The sequence below is a fragment of the Phocoena phocoena genome, chromosome 8 (assembly GCF_963924675.1).
Source record: "Phocoena phocoena chromosome 8, mPhoPho1.1, whole genome shotgun sequence".
Lineage (NCBI taxonomy): Eukaryota > Metazoa > Chordata > Mammalia > Artiodactyla > Phocoenidae > Phocoena > Phocoena phocoena.
The window spans coordinates 96,463,220-96,486,324 of NC_089226.1; the positions used below are offsets into that span (position 1 = coordinate 96,463,220).

Consider the following 23,105-nt stretch of genomic DNA (forward strand, 5'->3'; position numbering starts at 1 on the left):
AATATCTTAGAAGGCCTGCATAATCTGGTCCCCATTACCTCTCTAACTTCATCTTCTATCACTCCATCCTTCACTGTGCTCCAGCCAAGCGTTTCAGGGATTTTGCATTTGCCCTTCTCTGCCTAGAATGCCCTTGCCCCCAATGTATACAGTTTATTCCCTTACTTGCTTGAAGGAAGGAAGAGGTGTCTGCTCCAATGTCACCTTATCAGACTTCCTCTGATGACCCTATTTAACACTACAAACTTCCACCCCAGAAACACCTACATTTTCAAATATTTTTCTTCATAGAATTTAACATCATCTGGCATACTAGATATTTTATTTATGTGTTTATTTTCTTTCTCTCATTAGAATAAGAGACTTCTTGCTGGTACTTAAATAGTATATGGTACACAGTAGGTACTTAGTAAATATTTGTCAACCTATGAATGAATGAATCGATCAATCAGAGTAATTATTTCACCAGCCCAATTCCCAGGGTTATAACAAGAGCCACGCTCCTTTAAGGCCTGGGTTTATCTTCCCCCACGCTTCCCTTACTCTTTTTTTTTTTTTTCTTTCTTTTTGTGGTATGTGGGCCTCTCCCTGTTGTGGCCTCTCCCGTTGCGGAGCACAGGCTCTGGACGCGCAGGCTCAGCGGCCATGGCTCACAGGCCCAGCTGCTCCGCGGCATGTCAGATCTTCCCGGACCGGAGCACGAACCCGTGTCCCCTGCATCGGCAGGCAGACTCTCAACCACTGCGCCACCAGGGAAGCCCCTAGAAGTTTTGACAGAGAAAACTGATGTGTGAAAGCACTAATTTCAAATGAAGAGGACGAAAGAGCACCCTCTTTAGGACCCAGAAGTTTGACTCCCATCTTTGCTACAGGCACCTCTTTAAAGTCACTTCCGGGCTTCCCTGGGGGCGCAGTGGTTGAGAGTCCGCCTGCCGATGCAGGGGACACGGGTTCGTGCCCCGGTCCGGGAGTATCCCACATGCCGCGGAGCGGCTGGGCCCGTGAGCCATAGCCGCTGAGCCTGCGCGTCCGGAGCCTGTGCTCCGCAACGGGAGAGGCCACAGCAGTGGGAGGTCACTTCCCCTCTCTGCATCTAAGTTTTCTCATCAATTAGAAAGAGACAGAGACAGGCAGACATACAGACACTGGACTAAACAAACTCTAGGTTTTCTCCAGTTTCAAGATGCCATTTAAATAATTTTCTTTTTTTCCCTAATACAAGCCTTTCACGGCCACAGGGACCCTGTTGCAAGAAGCCCCAACACCTTCATCTTCTCCTGCTAAGTCCTGGGCTATCAGACCCCAAAAGAAGCTTCTCATGGTGAAGCGAAGGGTCTGCCATCCAAGTTATAAACTGTAACTTGGAGTCAGACTATATAGAGACAGTCACCTTCCACTGCCCAGAGGCAAAAGGAGATAAACCGTGCATCACTGTTCAGCAACATAGAGCTACACTGAAATACACACTTTTGCTTCATATTCTCACTATCTGAAAACACTATAGATTATATCAGCAACACCAAGGATCAAAACATGCCTCCTTAGTCCATCTCCTACTACATGGCTGAAGAATAAACCCCCTCCCTTCAAGTAGACGTGCACACACACAGTAAGGACACCTCTTCCCTGCCAGCCTAGCCCAACAGTGACACCTGCTGGGGAAATCCAAGCAAGGCCGCTCATCAGCCAGAGAACACTGGACCTTCAGAAGGTGGTAGAAGATGCTGATTAACACAAGTATATATTAGTGATTTATACCAGAATGCAGCCCCTCAGTTTATGAGGAAGTGGTGGCCCTTCTTTAATGGGTGTGCACTTAGAATATTTTACAAGATACCTCATTTTTGATAGGCTGTAAACCCTCGTGGTATACCTCATTCAAGCTCATTTGAAAAGCAACTCCATAAATAATGTAACCACTGGATTAATATACTATTTTACAATGAGAACTGCGCATTTGTATATTTTAAAATTTAAAAAGCGTGTGTGTGTGTGTGTCTGTGTGTATATATATATATATATATATATATACATATAAAATTGTTTACAGCAAGATGACAAGGGACTTCATTTTCTACAACATAACATTTCTAAATGCTTGAACTTTTTTATTTAAACCACAAACACATACTACTTTTTGCCTAAAAAAAATTCTGATACATCCTTAATAGCTTCTGGTTTTAAATGGCCCACTTTATTAAGAAGTGACTATTAATATATTAGTCACACGTGGCTATCTACATTTAAATTAGTTAAAATTTAAATGTAGTTTCTCAGATCACACTAGCCACATTTCAAATGCTGAATAGCCACATGCGGCTGGTAGCTACTATACTATATGGCACAGATATAGAACATTTTATTAGACAGAATTGCTCTAGAGAAACATACTGGAGTATATTCAGACAAAATTATATGATGTCTGGGTGGCTGGGAGTGGATAAGGGATACAGACGAGTGTTGAAAATTTCTGAAGCCAGGTGATAGGTATATGGGAGTTCATTTATACTACTTTTCTTTTAATTTTTATATGTTTGAAGATTTCCATAACAAAAAGTTAAAAGAAAAGAAAAACATAAAAATGGTTCACCTAAAAATGAGATTATCACTTTAAGAAATACACCATGGGGACTTCCCTGGTGGCGCAGTGGTTAAGAATCCACCTGCCAGGGGCTTCCCTGGTGGCCCAGTGGTTGAGAGTCCGCCTGCCAATGCAGGGAACACGGGTTCGTGCCCCGGTCCGGGAAGATCCCACAATGCCGCGGAGTGGCTGGGCCCATGAGCCACGGCCGCTGAGCCTGCGCGTCCGGTGCTCCGCAACGGAAGAGGCCACAACAGTGAGAGGCCCGCGTACCGCAAAAAAAGAAAAGAATCCACCTGCCAATGCAGGGGACACAGGTTCAAGCCCTGTCCAGGAAGATCCCACATGCCACAGAGCAACTAGGCCCGTGAGCCACAACTACTGAGCCCGCATGCCACAATTACTGAAGCCCACGCACCTAGTCCGTGCTCTGCAACAAGAGAAGCCACCAAAATGAGAAGCCCGCGCACCGCAACGAAGAGTAGCCCCCGCTCGCCTCAACTAGAGAAAGCCCATATGCAGCAACAAAGACCCAACGCAGCCATAAATTAATTAATTAATTAATTAAAAAAACACACACCGTGGAGGGCAGCCTAAAAAAATCTTTAGTCATGCACACTGGAGTTCAAATCCCCACTCAGCAACCTACTGTGTGACCTTTAACAAGAAACTTGACTTCTCTGAGCCACTCTTTCCTCAACTGGAAGATGGGAAATTTCATACCTGCATCGCACAGAGTTACTGTGGAAATTAGAAATAATTAATGCAAAGCTAGAACACAGTAGTAGGCTCTCAGTAACTGGTATCTCTAATTATTATCAAACAACAGAGTTTGTTTTAAACAACTCAGGTAGGGCTTCCCTGGTGGCGCAGTGGTTGAGAGTCCGCCTGCCGATGCAGGGGACACGGGTTCGTGCTCTGGTCCGGGAGGATCCCACATGCCGCGGGGCTGCTGGGCCCGTGAGCCATGGCCGCTGAGCCTGCGCGTCCAGAGCCTGTGCTCCGCAACGGGAGAGGCCACAACAGTGAGAGGCCCGCGTACCGCAAAAAAAAAAATAAACAACTCAGGTATTTCTCAGAACAGCAACACATGAAGAGGTCCTGCTAGAACAGAACGGACAGAGGCTGACCACAAACCCACTGATGCTAGTGAAACAGGCACTGGTAGGCTTTTAGAGCAATAACTGTAGACAGTCCTTTATGGCTACCTTTAATAAACTTTTTGAATGCCTACTATATGTCAGGCACTATGCTTGCTACTGTCTCACCTCTCTTGACAAAAAGGAAGAACAGAGTCTCAGGCTCCTGATATGGGTCATTATGCAAGGCAAAGTATTCCAAAGCTGGCAATTTAGATGTTAATCCAGAACTGGCCTCAATCAAACGGGCAGAGTAACAATCTCAGCTACCTCATCTCTCTTTCATATCTGACCAAGTTTCCCTGTGTTCACGTTACTAACTGCCCTTAAGTAACTTCTTCTTATCCTGAATTCATCATGCCCTTTCCTCCCTTATCATGTGCTATATCCTCAAAATTAAAAGGTCTTTCCCTTTCCAAATCCTACCCATCTTCAAGACTTATTCTTGTAAAGCCTTCTTTGATGATCCTTCCCTTTCTCTGAAATTAGACTACATTTAATCTCAGTACCATACAATGAAGCATTCGGCTCATTTACATTTTTTATGTAATTACATGTAAATAAGTCTTGCCTCTACAACAACACTGTATAATGCCAGTGGGCAAAGACCAGGTATTATACTGCTTTTGTACTCCTGACAGTGCCTAGCACAGTGCTAGAAAAAAAATATATAATTCAACAAATACTTATTAACTGGGTAACTCTCTAAAGCATTCTCCCAAAATAACAAGTACATTATGTGCACAATCCATATTCCCACCCTTGCTAGAAGCTTATGTCAGAGAAACTTCAGATGCTTCAACAGAGGATGTAATGCACAGCAATATGCTGTTTGGATCCAACAGGCATATTCTGGGAGTTGGTGATTATGCTAGATTTGACCTTTACAGAATTACAGAAAGAAGTCCCTAATAAATCAAGATAGATGCGCACACAGCCATACACGGAACATGTGGTGGGCGATCAACTACACCCACTCTGTTTCTTCCATGAAAGAGTTGCCTGGGATGCCAATCCAAGTATGGAGAGGCCTTCCTTCTATGAATTTCTTCTTCTCCACCTCGAGGTGAATGTCCATCTGGAAGATCTACTCAAAGAATCTTAACTAAGCAACTAACTTGCTGTCCAAAAAATATATATCTCTAAAAAAACAAAAAACTTTTTCTTGACATATATATGTACTATTTTCTTTTCCTTTTGTCAAGTTGCAATGTTCCAAAAGATATGGTTTCAGAATTTGTCCAAAGCAACACAATCAAAGAGCCAATACACTAATATGTCCTAAGCAGGGTTCTCTTTTACTACTTTTTCCTAGTCTCTCTGGGACATTTTGTTGTTTCACAATAACCAGTCCTGCACATACAATCCTTGGAGAAGGCCAAAAAGCAGAGCAGAGGAAGTCGACGGTTTTACCTCCTCATGCCTCTCTAACCTCATCTACAACTCTCCTCCAAGGCTAAACGTCACATGAGCTTAGCCAGAAAAGGAGCAAGCCGAGTCACCTGACTCATACTGCCAGGCCTTATCCTCTTTCCGCCACCACAGCAAGATTTTCCAAGAAGATGCAATGGAAGCTAGGGAAATCAGAACCACATGCATGATGCATGGATCCCAGACACTCCAGATCCAGCCACAACACCCACAGGACTGAAGGAAGAGATATCAGGAGGAAAGTAAGGGATACAGGAGAAGACAGGAAAGCATCTGCTCACCTCCTGAGTGAATCTTCCTCGGAGCTTTCCTCAGCCATATCCTGATGTAAGGCCTCCTGCGACACAGTTCCAGATCTGCTGGACTGGGTGTAAATTCGTTCCCAGTGGCCTGTCTCCTGGTTGAAGGCCACCCCCACAGTCCTCTCCTCCTGTGGGCTAGCAGAGCTGCTCAACTCCAGCCTGCTGGAGCTCGGCATTTGGCCCTCAGTCCGCTCGAGAGGTGGCAACTGGCTGCCACTCGAGGGCATGCCCTCAAAGGTACTGGGGACCTGCCAGGAAGAGCTGGCTTCACCAGAGGAGTAGTTAGGTGCACTTCTTTCCCAGCGCAGGGTATCGTTGTTGAAGGTCAGGAGATTGTGGCAAGCGCGGCAGCGGTTCAGGTGGCCACGGGACAGGTTGGAGTTGTTCTCGCTGCTGTGCGGGGTGGGCTGGTGGGAGGGGCCTGGCCTCTCAGATTCAATGTTATTGTTGAGCATTTCCTGGGCCTGTTGGGCCTGGGGCGCTTCCCCACTCAGGCTCTGGTCCAGCTCCTGAAGCCGGTCATACTCCAAAAAGAAGCGTCTCAGGTCACATTGAAGCTCATGGCGAATGCTGCCCGAGTTGTTTTGGCTAGAGCCATTCCCTCCATCTGACTCAGCTGCCAACCCTGAAGCTGGAAAACCCCTCCCTTCTGTGGCTGAAGTGTACACAGATGCTTGAGAGCCACCTTCCTGCTGTCTCAGCACAGACAGCAAACTCACTGAAGAGGCACTGGTCCTGGGCGGGGGCATGGATTCCGCCTCAGAGCGGGAGTTCAGACTGAGCACTGTCCGGGTCCACTCAGATCCTGTCAGCCCGGGAGCGATTTCTCGGTGATACCTAGAAGGGTGGCTAGACAGAGGGCCTCCCAAAGAGCGACGGGTGGGACCCAGACTGAGGTTGCGGAGCGTGTTGCCGGCAGTGCTGCTCTGGACTGTACTGAAGGCAGACGGCCGGTTCAGGAGGCCCTGGTCCTGCTGCGCTGATGAGGCCTGCTCCGGGGGATGGAAGGGCTCGGTCTGTACAAAAGAAAAGGAAGGGGTAGTAGCCCTGGCAGGAGCAGGGGGTACACTGTCCTGGTGTGGCAAGAGGGAAGGAACTCGAGTGCCAGAGCAGCGGCTGCAAAGGCACAGGATCCCAAGGTGCTGGCAGCACTCGGCTGTGGGGTAACTGACCCGCTGTCGGAGCCGGATGTAAGCGGAAGTCCTGGGACGCTCCGTGGAGGGCTGAGGGGGAGGCGGTGGGGGTGAGGGGGTGGCAGAATCTTGCACTGTGCTTTGCTCTCCCACCTGGATGCCAGAGGAGCGGGAGGACAGCATGTGCAGGAAATTGTGGAGGAGAGGCGTCCGGCGCACTGGCTGTGACTGCAGGAGAGCACGCTGACGGTAATGCGATAATTCTGTTCCGTCTATGGGGATCTCTGGTTCGTCATCACCCTGCAACGTGGACCAAGGTGGGGCGGGGGCAGAGCCAGGTAGTTAGGTAGAACTTGCTGGTAAATCAAGAAAAACTACTGATAATCATCCAAGGAAAACCTTTCTAGAGAGGCAACAGCTCCATCCTTGAAGTACTGAGAACTAACTGGTTCCAGATTCAGAATCATCATATGGTTTTAAATTATTCACTTCCAATTAGCAACACTTCTGAACGAGTACAGCTGGCAAACCAACTCTGTTACAAAAGGCATTTCCATGACATGGAGGCAGTAAGGGGAAGCAAAATGTCAACCAGCCAGAGGCACATGAATGACAAGTTATCCAACACGGCCTGGTTACTTCTACTGGGACGATCACTCAGGGGTTTCAGAATGGACTCCCCAGTCACAATATGGCTGTAACTTTGAATACAGTCTGAAGCTAGTTTTGAATCTTGACTGGAAAGAAACACTTGGACATTGAAAATTGAAGTCCAATATAATCAGAATTAGAGCACTAGTTGAGAAAATAACCCACAGTTTAGACAGAGTTGAAACTGCTGACTAACTTACCTGCTGATTAGAGGGGTTAACAATTGCTGTGAGTAAGTAGTGTCCAAGCGGATCAAATCTCACCAGACTGAAAGCACAGAAGAAAGGGACAGAGACACAGAGAGAGAAATTATGTTAACCAAGAAGAGGAAACCTGTGAGAAAACGTCTGGAAATCATTACTGACAATTGTGGGATCACCGAGGTATCCACTTAATGCTACAGACTTCCAAAACTTTCAAACAGATTAAAGTAATAAAGCTCAATACTTCTTCTCACGTCCTCACACTTGCCAGAATAAGGGAATACGTATCGCAAAAATAATTTCAAAAAACACCTGGGCTTCCATCCCAGGAAGCAGCTAGCTACATTAAGCACACAGCTGCTCATGTCTAAGAGCCCATCATAATAGTAAAGCAGAGAATGCTCCCATACTCTGCCACAGGTTCAGGTCTCCCCTCACACAGCAGCTACACTGGCAAGAAGCATGAGTGCTGGTGACAAGGAACAGTCTCAGCATCAAGTGACACAGCTGAGGCTAGAAAATTAGCTAATATCCAACTGCCATACCAAGAGGACCAAAGGAAAACAATGCATCAACTATAATTCAGGCAATATGTGCGCTGATTTTGAAGGCTAAATATGTAAATATCTACTAGCAGATTGGATACATATCTACACCTCCACTTTCCATTTCCAGAAAACCAGGGATGAGCAACTTAGCCACCAAGCTACCCACCACGTGAATACCTTTCAGGATTATTAAAAAAAAAAAAAAGGCTTTATACCAAACCAGATAGCTTTGAACCTAAAAAAGATTCTAACAGCCATAGTCTACAGAGATCAGAAGATGAGGCCAATATGGAACAGCTGAAATGAACAATATGAACTGCTTCCTAGCTGATTAGCCAGATGCTTAAAAAGTAGGAAGAGCCGTAGGGATAACACCCTGCCCCAAGCAGGGATAATACGGAGATAATAATCTGTCTCCTGAGGTGAAAGCACGGGTGAATGCTCTCTGCCATGTTAATCCTACGCCAGACATTGCTGGTGGGCAGAGCACTCACCGGACCCGTTCCATCTCACTAGCTGTCTTCACCACGGCAAAGGGCTCCCGTCGACTCCAATCCCAGAAGTGGATCTCATTGGCAGTAGCAATCAGCAGGAGCTGAGCCGTAGGGTGGAAAGCCAGGGAGGCAATGGCATTGTTGCTATCTGTGAACCAGCTTTCACTGCCACCCTATGAATGAACAAATCCCAGACATTCTTAGGTTACAAGCTGCCAGCAGACTGAGATGTCAATTTCAAAAAAAAAAAAAGGGTCCATTTAACATAAAACGACTACTTGTAGGGCCTACTTTAAAAGTATGTCCTCTGAAAACGACGTACAAAACCAGTGATCTGGCAGTGTCACAACTTTATCAGAAAAACATTACTGTCAGCTCAGTTTTGTCATTTACAATCCATAAGCAATGAGCACCCGCACAGCTCCTGTTTCTGTAGCCTGTGAAAACTCAAGCTTGGTGCATGACATGGTGCACAACAACCCACTAGCCAGTCACCAGGACAAGGAGCATGTTGCTTTGATGATCATCATCAGAATACAGTACAATCCTTGATCTAAAACAAGAGAAATCCATCCTGAAGACGTCTTAGAGTGTCCTGTACTATGTCACAATGGGCAGACAGTTAAATAGGGTGTTCATCTTAGAACGGAGGGCTGTCGGCTAGACTCCCTATCAGTAAGTAGGCAATGATTACTGAGTAAGTACTCAGATATAGTCCTAAGAACCTGGCTAGTCTCTCCTCCAGAGTTAAGAAACCAAGGGTAAACAAGTCTCTGCATTTAGAATACCAAAGAAAAGGAAACACTTACGTGTAAATCCCAAATCCTAACCTCCCCATCTAGGCAGCCAGAAGCAATAAGGCCTGAGATGGTGGGATGAAAAGTGACACACCATGGAGTGCGGCGGTGTCCAATCAGAGAGTGAACACACTTGCCTGTCTTCACCTCCGTGATATAGATATTATGGTTTACATGGGTGGAGGCCAAGAGAGTCCTAGGGAATCAAAGAGGAGGAAGTAAATGTGAAGCATGTGGGAGGGTAACAAACTTTATCAGCTTTGGACAAAAATGAAAATTGATACTTATTCCCCATCCCAACATGATAAATACTACGACTTGGGCATTACAAACAACAGAAACATTCTCATCTTTAAAAGCTTTCGGCTTCTCCATTCTGTCCCCAGAAGACACATAACCCCTTCAGAGAATATTCTTTCCAGCAGGGAAAACTATCACACTATTGGTGGCCTATATCACACAGGCAAAGGATTCTTATTGAGAAACTTTCCAAGTTCTGATCCTCGACGTTCATAGATTCCTTTGCTTATTCCCATTATTTTTATGGTTAGCACTGCTTATCTACTTTCTTTCCCTTTCTGATAACACTGGCAAAGCTCTGTTCATTCAGTGCTTCAAAGAGCCTTTAGGGGGCTTCCCTGGTGGCGCAGTGGTTAAGAATTTGCCTGCCAATGCAGGGGACACGGGTTCAAGCCCTGGTCCAGGAAGATCCCACATGCCGCGGAGTAACTAAGCCCATGTGCCACAACTACTGAGTCTGCGCTCTAGAGCCCACGAGCCATAACTACTGAAGCCCACACGCCTAGAGCCCGTGTTCCACAACGAGAGAAGCCACCGCAATGAGAAGCCTGCGCACCGTAACCAAGAGTAGCCCCCACTCGCCACAACTAGAGAAAGTCCCCGCGCAGCAAAGAAGACCCAACGCAGACAAAAATAAATAAATAAAATAAATTAAAAAAAAAAAAAAGAGCCTTTAGGGATTTGACTTGGAAGATCAAGCTAGGCCAAATACACAGAAAGCAATGCTGTCACAAGTCTCAGGTAAAGTTTAGGTAAGGACTTGGTGGTACCTGTCTGGGCTGAAGGCCAATAAAAAGGTAGAGCGTGGACTATCCGGCAGTTCTACTCTCTGAGAAATAAACAAACAAAAGTTAAAATACATTATTTATAAACTATGGCTCACTCTATCTCAAAAGCACCAAACCATTCCAGACTAGTATCTAAAAACTGGAGACAATGATCAAGCTACAAATTGAGAGAGATAAATCTAAATTACCTTCAGGAAAAATATCTAGCTCTAAAGAAAAATGATTATTTCTAGCCCATTATGCTTCCAAATTTATTAAAACCTCCTCCCACAAAAAACCAAGTTAGATATATCAATTCTCCTACACAAAATAAATTGTACCCCAACTCTATGTCATTAACCCATTCTAAGGCCCCATTCTACTGTCACCCCTACAACTCCTATGTGAAAAACACCCATTTTTCTCACCTTGCCCTCCCATTTCATCCACCGGGTTTTATCTTCCACCAGCTCCTGCAGAAGTCGCTGAGCTCCAAAGGTCCGAGTGCCCCGTTCTCGCCCCCAGAGTATCCGGACAGCATTCTTCTCTGGAACAACCTTCATGGTCCTCAGTAGCCACTGTCACACCAGGCCCGGGAAGAGAAGGAGTGAGCAATAGCTCTACACGCTGAAGCAGCTAAAATGAGGCCATTCAGGTCCTTGTAAGTTGCCTTCATGGAAATCTAAGGTATAGACATTAATGTCAAAGAACATCTATTCTGCAGTCAGAGAAGGTTCCCACTGTAAATATGATTCTAGCTCAAAGAGGAAAGTACTGTTCTTTTCATATTTAATGACATCTTCTCAGAAAAGACCCTTCTCCCAGAACTTTTCTTCCAAGAATATTTCATCCTTAAATTCCTCCCATATCCTCCATAGCTCAGCCTTATATCTAAAGAAGAGACCATTGTCTAAAGGAGTTATTCTTTTTATCAGGCAGTAAAAACTTTTTTACTAACCAAAAGGTCTAAAACCCTGTCAAAAACAAATCACAATATCTGCACTCCGGGGACTTCCCTGGCAGTCCAGTGGTTAGGACTCCGTGCTTCCAATGCAGGGGTCACAGGGTCAATCCCTGGTCCGGGAATTAAAATCATGCATGGCACACAGCACAGCCAAAAAAAAAAAAAAAAAAAAATCTGCACTCCCCGCTCTGTGCCAAGCTGCTTCCCTAGTTGCTAGTAGTCCTCTTTATCACTTGGGCAGCCTCCAAACTAAAGGACACGTAACCAATTTTAAAAGGCTATTACTTAAGGTATGGTTCTTATGCAGCAGCTTCAATTCTATCTCCTACCTAAAAGGAAGTACACAGAACCACTTCGAGGTACCTTTCTCATTCTCTTTTTCTCTTCCCCACTCAAGTTCCAGAATAGAGGACAGAGGAAAGAGAAGAAAAAATTTCAATTCCTTTTTCTCATCCACTGCAAGCCTTAACTGTATAAAACTGTCACAAAATAAACACAAATCCTATTAAAATGTCAAATAGCAGCAAAATATACACATGTGCAACAATTAAAGAATTGTGGTCCCTCCAAACAATGGACTATGCAGCCCAATGAAATGGCATTTGAAAGGAATACGTATATAAACCTCATTCATTGCAACACTGTTTCTTCAACTATATTTTGAAAAAATTCAAATATACAGAAAAGTTGAAAACAGTAGAATAAATACCAACTACTCACCACTTAGACTCAAGAATTGCTAATATATTGTCAAATTTGCCTCATTTATCTCTATGGATAGAGATATATAAGGGTTGTTTTAATTTTCCTGCGAACCATTTCAGCAGGCATTGAGATACTCTAATCCTATATACCTCACTGTGCATCTAAGAATGAAGACATTTAACTTCATAACCACAATACCATTATCACACACATTATCATTTGTGCCTTTAATACACCAAATACACCAAAAAGTGTCTTAAAAAAAATCCAGGTCTTCCCTGGTGGCGCAGTGGTTGAGAGTCCGCCTGCCGATGCAGGGGACGCGGGTTCGTGCCCCGGTGCGGGAAGATCCCACATGCCGCGGAGCGGCTGGGCCCATGAGCCATGGCCGCCGAGCCTGTGCGTCCGCAGCCTGTGCTCCACAACGGGAGAGGCCACAACGGTGAGAGGTCCGCGTACCGCAAAAAAAAAAAAAAAAAAAATCTAGAATCCAAACAAGGTTCAAGCAACGAATTTGGATGTTATGTCTCTTTAGTCTCTTTTACTCTAGAATGGCCTCCAAGTTTTATTTTGGTTGGTTCTGTTTATGCTTGTTTGTTTACAACACAAGCTTTTTAAAAAGACCAGGAGAGTTGACTTGTTGACTTGCAGTTGACAGTTACATCCTAGTTTTGTCTGATTATTTCCTCACAGTGCCATTTAGCTTGCATCTCTATCCCTAATACTTCCTGTAAACACTGACTAGATTTAGGTTAAGAGGCTTGGGCAAAAATGCTTCTCAGGTGATGCTACCTATGTACCTCATCTCATGATGCAGCACATCATATTCTCAGACTGTTCCATTTAGTGAGACCTGGTAAATTACATGATCATCTGGCAAAACATGATCACTTGGTTGAGTCTGTAACAGCCAGAGCTCTCTTTATAAAGGTATATTTCCCCCTTTACAACTACTGATCTGTGGCTAATGTTCGGCACCATGTGAATATGCTGTTCCTCTTCAACCTTTTGCTTAATCATTTAGCAGTCACTGATGATTCCTTTTTAAATTATTTCATTTGGGGGCTGGAATACATTGATTTTCCAATTCCATCATTATTTCTACATTTATTAGCTGGCATTCTTCTGGAAAGAACTTTCCCTTAATAACTGAAGCAGAGTAAATGCTTAATTTTTTTCCCTTTAATTACTACTTCTTATTGTTTGTAATAGCAAAAATTGGGCACAACCCAAGTCTCTAAAGGGGACTAAATGACTACGGTAAGGAAGGTTCTATGGGTACTAACAGCAAGAGGTCTCCAAGATACATTGTTCAGAGGAGGAAAAAGCAAGGAGCAAAACAACATATATAGTAAGGCTAACTTTTGAAAAAGAGGAGAAATTAATGGTCACCTATTAGGAACTGGAGGGGCAAGGTAAATGGAGACAAAGATAGAAGCTAGACTTCTCAGTGTTTTTATGTCATTTTTATTTTTGAAATTACCTATTCAAAATTTATTTTTAAAATATTTAATAATGTGGAAAAATACATGTTAAGTGAAAAAAGCAGAATAGAAAATTACATATACAGTATGATCCAAATTTTATTTTTTTTTAATCTTTACGAATAATGATAGAGGCACTTCCCTGGTGGCACAGTGATTAATAATCCACCTGCCAATGCAGGAGACACGGGTTCAAGCCCTGGTCTGGGAAGATCCCACATGCTGCGGAGCAACCAAGCCCGTGTGTCACAACTACTGAGTCTGCGCTCTGGAGCCCGTGAGCCACAACTACTGAGCCCACATGCCACAACTACTGAGCCCACATGCCACAACTACTGAAGCCCGTGCGCCTAGAGCCCATGCTCCACAACAAGAGAAGCCACCACAATGAGAAGCCCGCACACCGCAACAAAGAGTAGCCCCCACTCACCGCAACTAGAGAAAGCCCACACGCAGCAACGAAGACCCAATGCAGCCAAAAATAAATAAATAAAATTTTTTAAATCATAAAAAAAAAACAATGACAGAAGAGAAATATAAAAAGTATTAACCATGGTTCTCTTTGGGTGGCAGGATTATAGGTGACAATCAACAGAAAAGGCAGTGTTCTTTTCATTTTTTTAATTTAAAAAGTAATAAATGCTTATTGTAAAAGTCAAACAATAATCAGCTCTTTACACTTCACGAAAGGCTGCAATCTAAAAAGTACACAACTAGATGCATCCAAACACAGAAGGAAAAATACTTATCGCCTATGCTGAAATGAGTTTTCTCCCTGAATATTAAAATTTAAAAACCCAGAAAGATTCTACAGAAAAACATAATTCCAAGTTCCTAGTCACATACAGCACAAAGTTCCCTAAGGATTGACTGAGGAACACTCTAGCCTGTATCCTTGTAGTACAGCTCTCATCCCCCAGTAGCCTACAATATAAATACTATGTACACAATGAATATGTCAACACAGTGCTGGCCAACCTCCTGCATAAACTAAGGATGAACTAACTGGAAAGAAATAATCTCCTTGGTGACCCTGATAACTCATGGTTTAAAGACCAAAAGTCTGGAAGTGAAACTGCCACAAATCTGAAATACAGTTCCCATCCATTCACCTTAACCCTTAACTGAGCCTATAATTTTTTTAGAGCCAATCATTCTTTTACCTAATATAGAGAACTTCAGCAGAAATGAGTTTTGAGGGTTCCTTGCCCTATAGTGCAACATTAAAAGTACTTTTTAACCATTTATAATCTTATAACATGTGGTGAACACAGCAGCAGTCCAATTCCTAAAAGAAGTCTGACCTTCTGACCTCATGTAACTCAAGAGGAAGAAAATATAGGTCACAAACACTGGATGATTCAGAAAACTGTGATGCAGTCTGAAGTTCCCACAGGAATCAGAAGGACGAGGGAAGAGCTGCTACAAATACCAGTTATCAAGAAAATTCAAAAACTAAAGCTCAGGATTACTGAAGAGCCTCTCTACCAATTCCCAGAGACCTAAACACACCAACAGTTCAAACAAGAGAAAGTCTGACTGATGGCAAGAAGTCAAAGGAACTAAAACAACTGCACAGTCTCTCTTTTGTCTGAAGAAAAAATATTTGCTCTGTTTCTTTAAAAGCATAAGGAGCCTTCTCCTGATACACTCCTTACGCCACCTGAGAAGAAATTTCACTTTGTTCTCCATAAAGAACAAAAGGAGCTAAATCAAACTGCAGTCAGGCAGGCCTGTTGCTGAGGAGGAAGTGCCAGTCAAGTGTGTTTTTCATTTCTCTTTTTAAAAAGGAGGAAGAAACAAGTTTCCCAATCTGTCCCTTAAACCAGATCGGGACAAAGGGTGCCAAGAAGAGTCTTTGTGATACCATTTCACAGGCCCCCGGAATCAATCCTCAATCACCAAAAGCCTCGTGCACGTACAACCAAAAGGGCACGACTGGGATATGTACATAACACAAATATTATTTGTTATTCCACCCCATTTCTAACCACCACCCCCCATAATGATGATCACTCTAAAAAGATGGGAAGATAACTACCTTGAAAGGTTCTCTCTGCTTAATTCTAGGACAAAATTATATTTAACGAGCACTAATAAAAGTCACCTAGAGATTATGCACAGCCCAGTGGAAACTAAAGTCAGACTTACAGGTTCTCCTTGCAATTTGATCACCTTATGCTAGCAATTTCACTCCAGCTTCAAGCAATATGACTTTGGACAAGTTATTTAACTTCTTTGAGACTTTTCTGCCCCCTTTGTAAATAGGAATTGCAATATCTGCCTCATCAAGTTGTTGTGAGGCTCCAATAAGAAAAGTGTGGTGGAGCATTAAGACCACTGCTGTTATTGTTGTCATTATTATTGAATCCTCTTTGGGGTTCACCATGGTTTCCCTCACCAAACAATATGGCCAATTAAAACCTCTGAGACCTGAGATGCCACGATTCCCAAGAGTAGCAGATTCCTAAGAAACATTTCAAAGGCTGTTACCAGACAACAAAATAAAAAGTACTCAGGGAAAGTACCGTACTCATTTGTGTGGCAAAAATAATTAAATGAGATTTGGGCTACCTCTACATAAAAAGTGAATTAAAAAACAGAACCAACAACTTAGAGCTATATCTGCAAAACCTGGCTAATAATTCACACCCCAAATCCTCCCTACCAATAGCATTCCAGGGGTATGAATCAGAGTTATTAGGCCTGGAAGCACTGTTAAAATGCAGTCCAATGATCTCATTTATTTGAGTAACTGCATCTCTCTTCACTTCACTATGCCCATGTAGGCAAAGTCTAAGAGTCAAATCAGCCATGTAATACCAACATATATCCCAAAATAACATACAGGATTCAACCCAAGGTTAACTCTTTTTTTGTTGTTTTTGCTTTTTCTTTTTTGGCCGCACTACGTGGCATGCGGGATCTTAGTTCCCCAACCAGGGATCAAACCCGCTCCCCCTGCACTAGAAGCACGGAGTCTTAACTGATAGACCGCCAGGGAAGTCCTGAGGGTTAACTCTTTAAAAGAAAAAAAAAATCCTTTAAATACTAAACCTAGGATCACCTGCATAAGTAGAGTTCTCCCAACAACTGGAAAATTAACTACAAAATGTCAGGCCTTTAATTAGAGGCCTAAAAGTGGCCCAGTACTCTTTAGAAACTCCATGTGGGTGGAAATACACAGGGTTTTCTACAACTGGCAGCTCGGTTTTCATTAATAGGACTTTCTATAGGGCATTTCAGGACACTTCAAATGACACCATACATGATCCGAGTCCAAAAATGTAAGCACCACAGCAGCAACCATCCCTGCCTCTATATAGCTCTTGCCTGACTCCTAGAGTAGACTGAACTTGGAGGGGAGCAGGGAATTTGGGGCAAAGCATCACAAATCTAGAACTGTTATCAGGTAACAAACTCTGAAAGCAAACACACCTGGAAGCATAAGAACTTCAACTATTACCTGAGTTGTGTATCTACTGTATGCAGAGTACTAAAGGATATCCTAGGATATACCAAACTGCTAATTGTGGTTTAAGTCCAGATAGAGAAACTTTAAGTAATGTTTGTTTAATTTTTTTATCCATAATTTCTAAATAAGAGATAGTATAGTATAGTGATATATGGGTCCTGAAATCAGACTGGCAATTGAATCCCAGCTCTGTCATTTTCTTGGTACATGAAGGTTTCTTGGTACATGAAGGTTTCTTGGAACAGTTACTTAACCTCCCTGTACTCCAGTTTCATCATCGTAAAAGACAGTATGTATATGATAGGATTACCACAGGGATTAAAAGGCTTACCAAATGAAAAGTGCTTGCTACTATATAATTCCAGTGCTTGTACCAAAATAATACCTTCATCCTATAATGAAGAATTACAGAATCTAATAAAATAGTTAAGGCCACAAAGTCCTATAAACAATCAGACTAATTAAAGACAAATTCTTCTAGGCAAAATGAGACTGTCCACTGCAAAGGTCTCCAAACCATTTCATATTAAAAAAAAAAAACCTTACCACTGTAACCTTTAAAAAAATAATAATAAAATCTCGAGATAATGGTTAAAATAATAATAACTAACACTTTCATAGTCCTTTTCATTCCCACTGTTCTTAGCACTTTACATAAAGTAACTCATTTACAATCCTCAGGTACATGAGACCCTAAGAGAACAAGTCACACTGTCGGTGCTGGATTCAGAATCCAAACCCAGGCAGTCTGGCTCCACAGTCTACATACTTCATTACAACAGAAAACTCCCTAATGCCTGAGATAAATTCTCCTATGTGGTCTCACATGTATTAGGCCCTCAATCAATGTTTCACTGTCTTACCATATCAACTGGAAATCAGCTTGCTTTCTATTTTTAATGTTCATTTCCTCAAAGGTCAAGAAATTAAAGAATGATGCTGAGGGCAATTCCCTGGCAGTCCAGTGGTTAGGACCCTGCGCTTTCACTGCCAAGGGCATGGGTTCAATCCCTGGTGGGGGATCTAAGATCCCACAAGCCCCACAGTGCAGCCAGAAAAAAAAAATGATGCTGAGGAAAAATGAAAAAAATTCTCATTCCTTCCTTTACAGCAACTTATTTACATAGTTTTTGCGAGAAAAGGGGACTTCAAAACCTTTGACCATAAATACTCTGAATTTGATAAAGTGCCAAATAAGACTATATCATGAAATTCAGCTACTATGTGTTTACCCTACAAACCTACCAACTCCATCCAAATTAAAAAATTACCTATTAGGAAACAGAGATAGATGCCACAGTAATTTACTTTTGTACAGCAACCAGGATAGAACATAAATCTCAAAAAACACGGTCAACAAAGAATGTGATTGAACATACTCTGTCCAAAAAACACGGTCAACAAAGAATGTGACTGAACATACTGTCATGTCTGTGCATACCCCTTTGTCAAACATGAAATATGACATCAACACACCTGAGGAAAGAAAAAGGGGAGTCTTCAATGTAGAGCCTCATACCAGCCCTTTCTCATCCACACGGCAGACACATATGCTAGTGACCTCCGTGCATTGCTAGAGTTAGGATTCTCCACAACTTAGTCTACCTGTCTGTGACAGGTTCTCTCCAAGGACAGTCTCCATCAATTCCTTCTACCCTACTCCCATGCTGCTCTGCCCATCAAGAGATAAGAACATATTTTTCTCTCCGTGAATGTGGGCTGACCCTGTGACTTGCTCTGACCACGGAATATGGCAGAAGCGATAATGTGCCAGTTCCAGGACTGACAGCATCCACCTTCACTCTTGGAAGCCAACCACCAGGCTGCAAGGAAATTCAGGATGTCCCACTGGAGACAGAGACCATATAGAGAGACCTGGATGATAAGACACTACTAGGAGAGGCCACATTGAAGGTGCCAGACCAATGAGTTGAAACCCTGATGCCCTGTCTAACCCAGCCTAGCCACCAGCTGAAAGTAGACAAATGAGTGACCCCAACTGATGCGACACAGGGCAGAAGAACGAACCAGACAAACCCTGCCCAAATTCCTAACCCACAGGATCGTGAGAAACACATCATTGTCTCAAGCCACAAATTTGGAGGTGGTGTGATACTGTGATTTATAATAAGAAATACATATTTGGTCTTAGTCCCCATTTTTGGCACAGAGCTCCTAAAACCCTTGAAATTTTCTGAGTGATAGAAGTCTTTTGTCATTCATAAGGAGTCTCTTTTAAACTTATGCTAACAGGTGACTTAGGGAGGTACCCCTAGAAAGCCTCAGGATGGGGCTGGTCACCAGAAAGACCAAGTGATGAGAAGATTGGAACTTTCAGTCTCACCCACTGACCTCTGGGAGAAGAAAGGGGATAGATGGGCCTGCAGATTAAGCGCTATAAAAACTACTGAAGGGACTTCCCTGGTAGCGCAGTGGTTGGGACTCCTCGCTCCCAGTGCAGGGGACCCGGGTTCAATCCCTGCTCGGGGAACTAGATACCACATGCATGCCACGACTAAGGAGCCCGCATGCCGCAACTAAGGAGCTGGCGAGCCACAACTAAGGAGCCCACCTCCCGCAACTGAGACCCAGTGAAACCAAATGAGTAAACAAATGGATATAAAAAATACATACACACACACATACATACATACTACTGTACAAGATTTTTTGAGTTTCCAGGCTGGTGAACACATTCACAGCCCAGGAGGGTGACGCACCCCAGTTCCACAGGGACAGAGGCTCCTGTGCTTGGGACCCTTCCAGATCTTGCCCTATGTACTTCTTCATATGGCTGTTCATCTGAATCCTTTATAATAAACTGGTAAATATAAGTAAATATTTGAGTTCTGTGAGCCACTCTATCAAATTAGTCCAACCCAAAAAGGGGGTTGTGGGAACCTACCACCTATAGCCCATCACTCAGAAGCACAGGTTACAACCTGGACTTGCAATCAGCGTCTAAAGTTGAGGGGGTGCAATTTCTTGGGATTGAGCCCTTAAACCTGGGGGATCAGATGCTATATCCAGGTAGAGAGCGTCAGAACTGAGCTAAATTTGTCGGACACCCGGTCAGTGTCTGCTGAGAACTGGAGAAATGCTTGCCAGTTTTGGAAAAAAAACACACACCAGAGATGGTTTCTGTACAGCAACAGATAACTAAAACACTACTACCTAATACCCAGTGTACGTAATGCCTTGTTAGGACTCTATCTTCCTCACTAGACTATAAGCTCTGTGAGGGCAAAAATCATGTCTGTCCTAGTCTAGTACCTACTTTAGTGCCTAACATAGAAGAGAATGAATATGTGTGTGTATTTATATCCAACTGTGAGGAAAGCCCAAAACAAACACCAAACTCTCACAAATAGCAACACCTAGGTGAAAAAAAAGTGGTTATAGGTAGTGCTGTTGGTTCAAGGTCATAAATTCAATTTCTACGAGTCAAATATCTCCAAAAAGAAAACTTTGTACTATTAACTAATCTCAACAAGTCATTTCATTATGTACATGTCATTAATCAAGACAAGGCCAGGCAACAGAGTATGAACAGAGCAAATCCATCCCTACCACTACTAAGGGGGAGGGGGGGCTAAACCTAAAAAAATACATATACAGAGATGACAGGAGTCTTTTGTACTTTTTATACTCATATAACAATGCTTCTTTATACTCATATTTGAAACATAGCATATTTAGAACAAAATACAAAAGCAGTGGATCTTCTGAAAGCAAGGTTGGGAATATGGGATATTGTATCTTCTGAGCTTGAGAGTGTTGGATATAAAAGTGATGTGATTTAATGGGTAAAGATAAGACTAATAGGTAAGAAGCTTCAATGACTGATTCCTACCACTGAGGTGTTATATAATCTTGAACAAATCACACTCTACATATAAAAACTGAAAGTAATAACACTCTCTCTTTCTACCTTAAAGGAATAATATCCTTGGAGTATCTTAGGAGTCGCAAAAAGTTCAAGGCAGGATTACAACTTTTCTAAGTAAAAGTCAAGTTAGGAACCAACAGTAATCAGAATAAACAATAAATGGGACTTCACACAAAGAAGTCCGGCACATGCAGCTCTAACAGAAAGTGCAAAGGAAACTACGGTGGCTATGAAGCAGAATCAGAGAGTACCTCTAATTAATCACCCGACAAACTAAAAGCAAATAATTTGATGGAATCAAGACCTATACAATCAAAATTATACACAGCCCCTTTATAAGCAGCCAAAGACCAGAAATAAAATGTTAATAGAGGGGCTTCCCTGGTGGCGCAGTGGTTGAGAGCCTGCCTGCCGATGCAGGGGACACGGGTTCGTGCCCCGGTCTGGGAAGATCCCACATGCCGCGGAGCGGCTGAGCCTGCGCGTCCGGAGCCTGTGCTCCGCAACAGTGAGAGGCCCGCGTACCGCAAAAAAAAAAAAAAAAAAAAAAAAAATGTTAATAGAACCTGCACCTGTACTGTAGACATGCACAGCATTTATGTTCAAAATTATAAATACTCTAAAATACAACTGGTCTGCCTCTAGAAAGTTAGGCTAAGAGACAATAGTGAATCAAGTACCTGTAAAAGGTTGTCAGCCCAAATTTACCAAGAGATAAGCAAGCAATGTAACCTCTTTTTCTCATATCTATCTTTTTCTCATACACTCCCCAGGGCGTTTTTTATATATAAACTCAGTGTAAGGAAGACCACTACAGGGTATATCACAAATAAGCTAACAACTTTCCAAAATGCTTTGAACATATAAAACTAAAAAATTCTAGTGACTGTTATTATAACGAAGGGGAGGAAAAAAACACCAGCTTTTCTGCTATAGATTTTGCTGACTACGGCTTCCTAAAGTAACTCACAATGATATAACCTAATGTCTGCAACATAGTAAAGTTTACGCTCCTATGATCAAAGCTAGAAACAGAAAGCCGTAAGACCCAAATTTGAGACTGACAATCTTCCTTACTCTCACTTACCTCAGAAGAATGAAGAGAAAAGAAACGAAGCTTCACCTGCAAACTCTTCTGGGAAAACAGTGAGCTGAGAACCCCTGAAAACTCAAGGAAGAACACAGAGGAAACCACTGAACCAAAAAGAAATTGAAGCTCAATTTTTGAGTCCCAAGCTGTCAACAGAATCAGGACCAGGAAGGCTACTGCTAAGTGCACAAAAATGGCAAGAGATTTCCTACCAGCAAGCAAAAAAGAAAGAAAAAAGAGTAGCTTTTGATGGAAGAAATTTCACAGAAACAAGAACAGCTTAACCCCAGAAATGGGAACTGACCCCAGCTGCCTCGGCAAACAGACCTAATGGCTTTGGCAACAACATACCTTTCATCCACCAACAACATTAGGAGGCTGAAGTAGAGCCGATTTCAAATCACGAAGGATCACATCTTTCTGTTTTCTGCGTAGTCTTTGGGAAAAAGAGTCCAGCTCTCCTCCCTGGAGTACCACACTGCCCCCAGTAGTTCCTGGAAACTCCTGGAGCCACAGCAACAGTACTGTAAAAAGCTTTGAGAACATTAAGCCAGGTATCCTCACAAGCCCAGACAGGTAAGATTACTCACCAGACAAATAAGAACATTTAAACCTGGAAGAGGTTAAGAAATTCATCTAGGTTTGCAAGATGAGTCAGTAGGCAAAGCAGGATTTGAATTCAGGCTTTTCCTTCAGATAGTATCAGAGCTTGACTCTCAGTCCTTGGCTCAGCAGATACTGTGTTCAGTGTTCTCCAATGTTAGAGTCAGCCCAGGTCAGGTTCTTGGCTGACTAGAATAGGGAAAGGAAAAATTTCCCTCAAGGCTTCAGGAAAAGGAGAAGTCAAATTATTAAATGCAGAGCTCTTATGCTAAAAGGTCCAGATGCCCTTCTACCTTGCCAATGACATTTCTCAGCCAATCAAAATAAGGCACTGGATTTTAAGAACCTACCCTACTCATTTTAAGCTCTCACTAGAAGTTGGATGGTATTTTCCCTACTTCCCAAATAAAAAACACTTAAGGGGGACTGGAAAGATGGAAAAGCAATAACAGCCAGCCAGCAAGTGTTTACTGAGTATCTATGTACTCAGCACTATTCTAGGCACTGAGGATACTAGAGTGAATGAGAAATACCTGCCCTCAAGGAGCT

The 23,105-nt window shown here is 43.0% G+C and overlaps 1 protein-coding gene across 5 annotated transcripts in view; it reads right to left on the minus strand.

The window, feature by feature from the left end:
- AMBRA1 (autophagy and beclin 1 regulator 1) overlaps positions 1–23,105 on the minus strand; it is a 174,721-nt gene that overhangs the window by 133,909 nt on the left and 17,707 nt on the right. For 2 of the 5 annotated variants that reach the window (XM_065881382.1, XM_065881381.1), the window contains exons 1-7: positions 10,775–10,909; positions 10,350–10,408; positions 9,292–9,475; positions 8,483–8,655; positions 7,438–7,504; positions 6,740–6,886; positions 5,433–6,469 (exon numbers count right to left, since the gene is read on the minus strand). In XM_065881382.1, the coding sequence (XP_065737454.1) occupies positions 5,433–6,469; positions 6,740–6,886; positions 7,438–7,504; positions 8,483–8,655; positions 9,292–9,475; positions 10,350–10,408; positions 10,775–10,909 (1,802 nt within the window). Of the gene's footprint in view, positions 1–5,432; positions 6,887–7,437; positions 7,505–8,482; positions 8,656–9,291; positions 9,476–10,349; positions 10,409–10,774; positions 11,029–23,105 lie in introns of those variants that run through there. The other 3 variants (XM_065881379.1, XM_065881378.1, XM_065881380.1) reach the window with 2 other exon arrangements.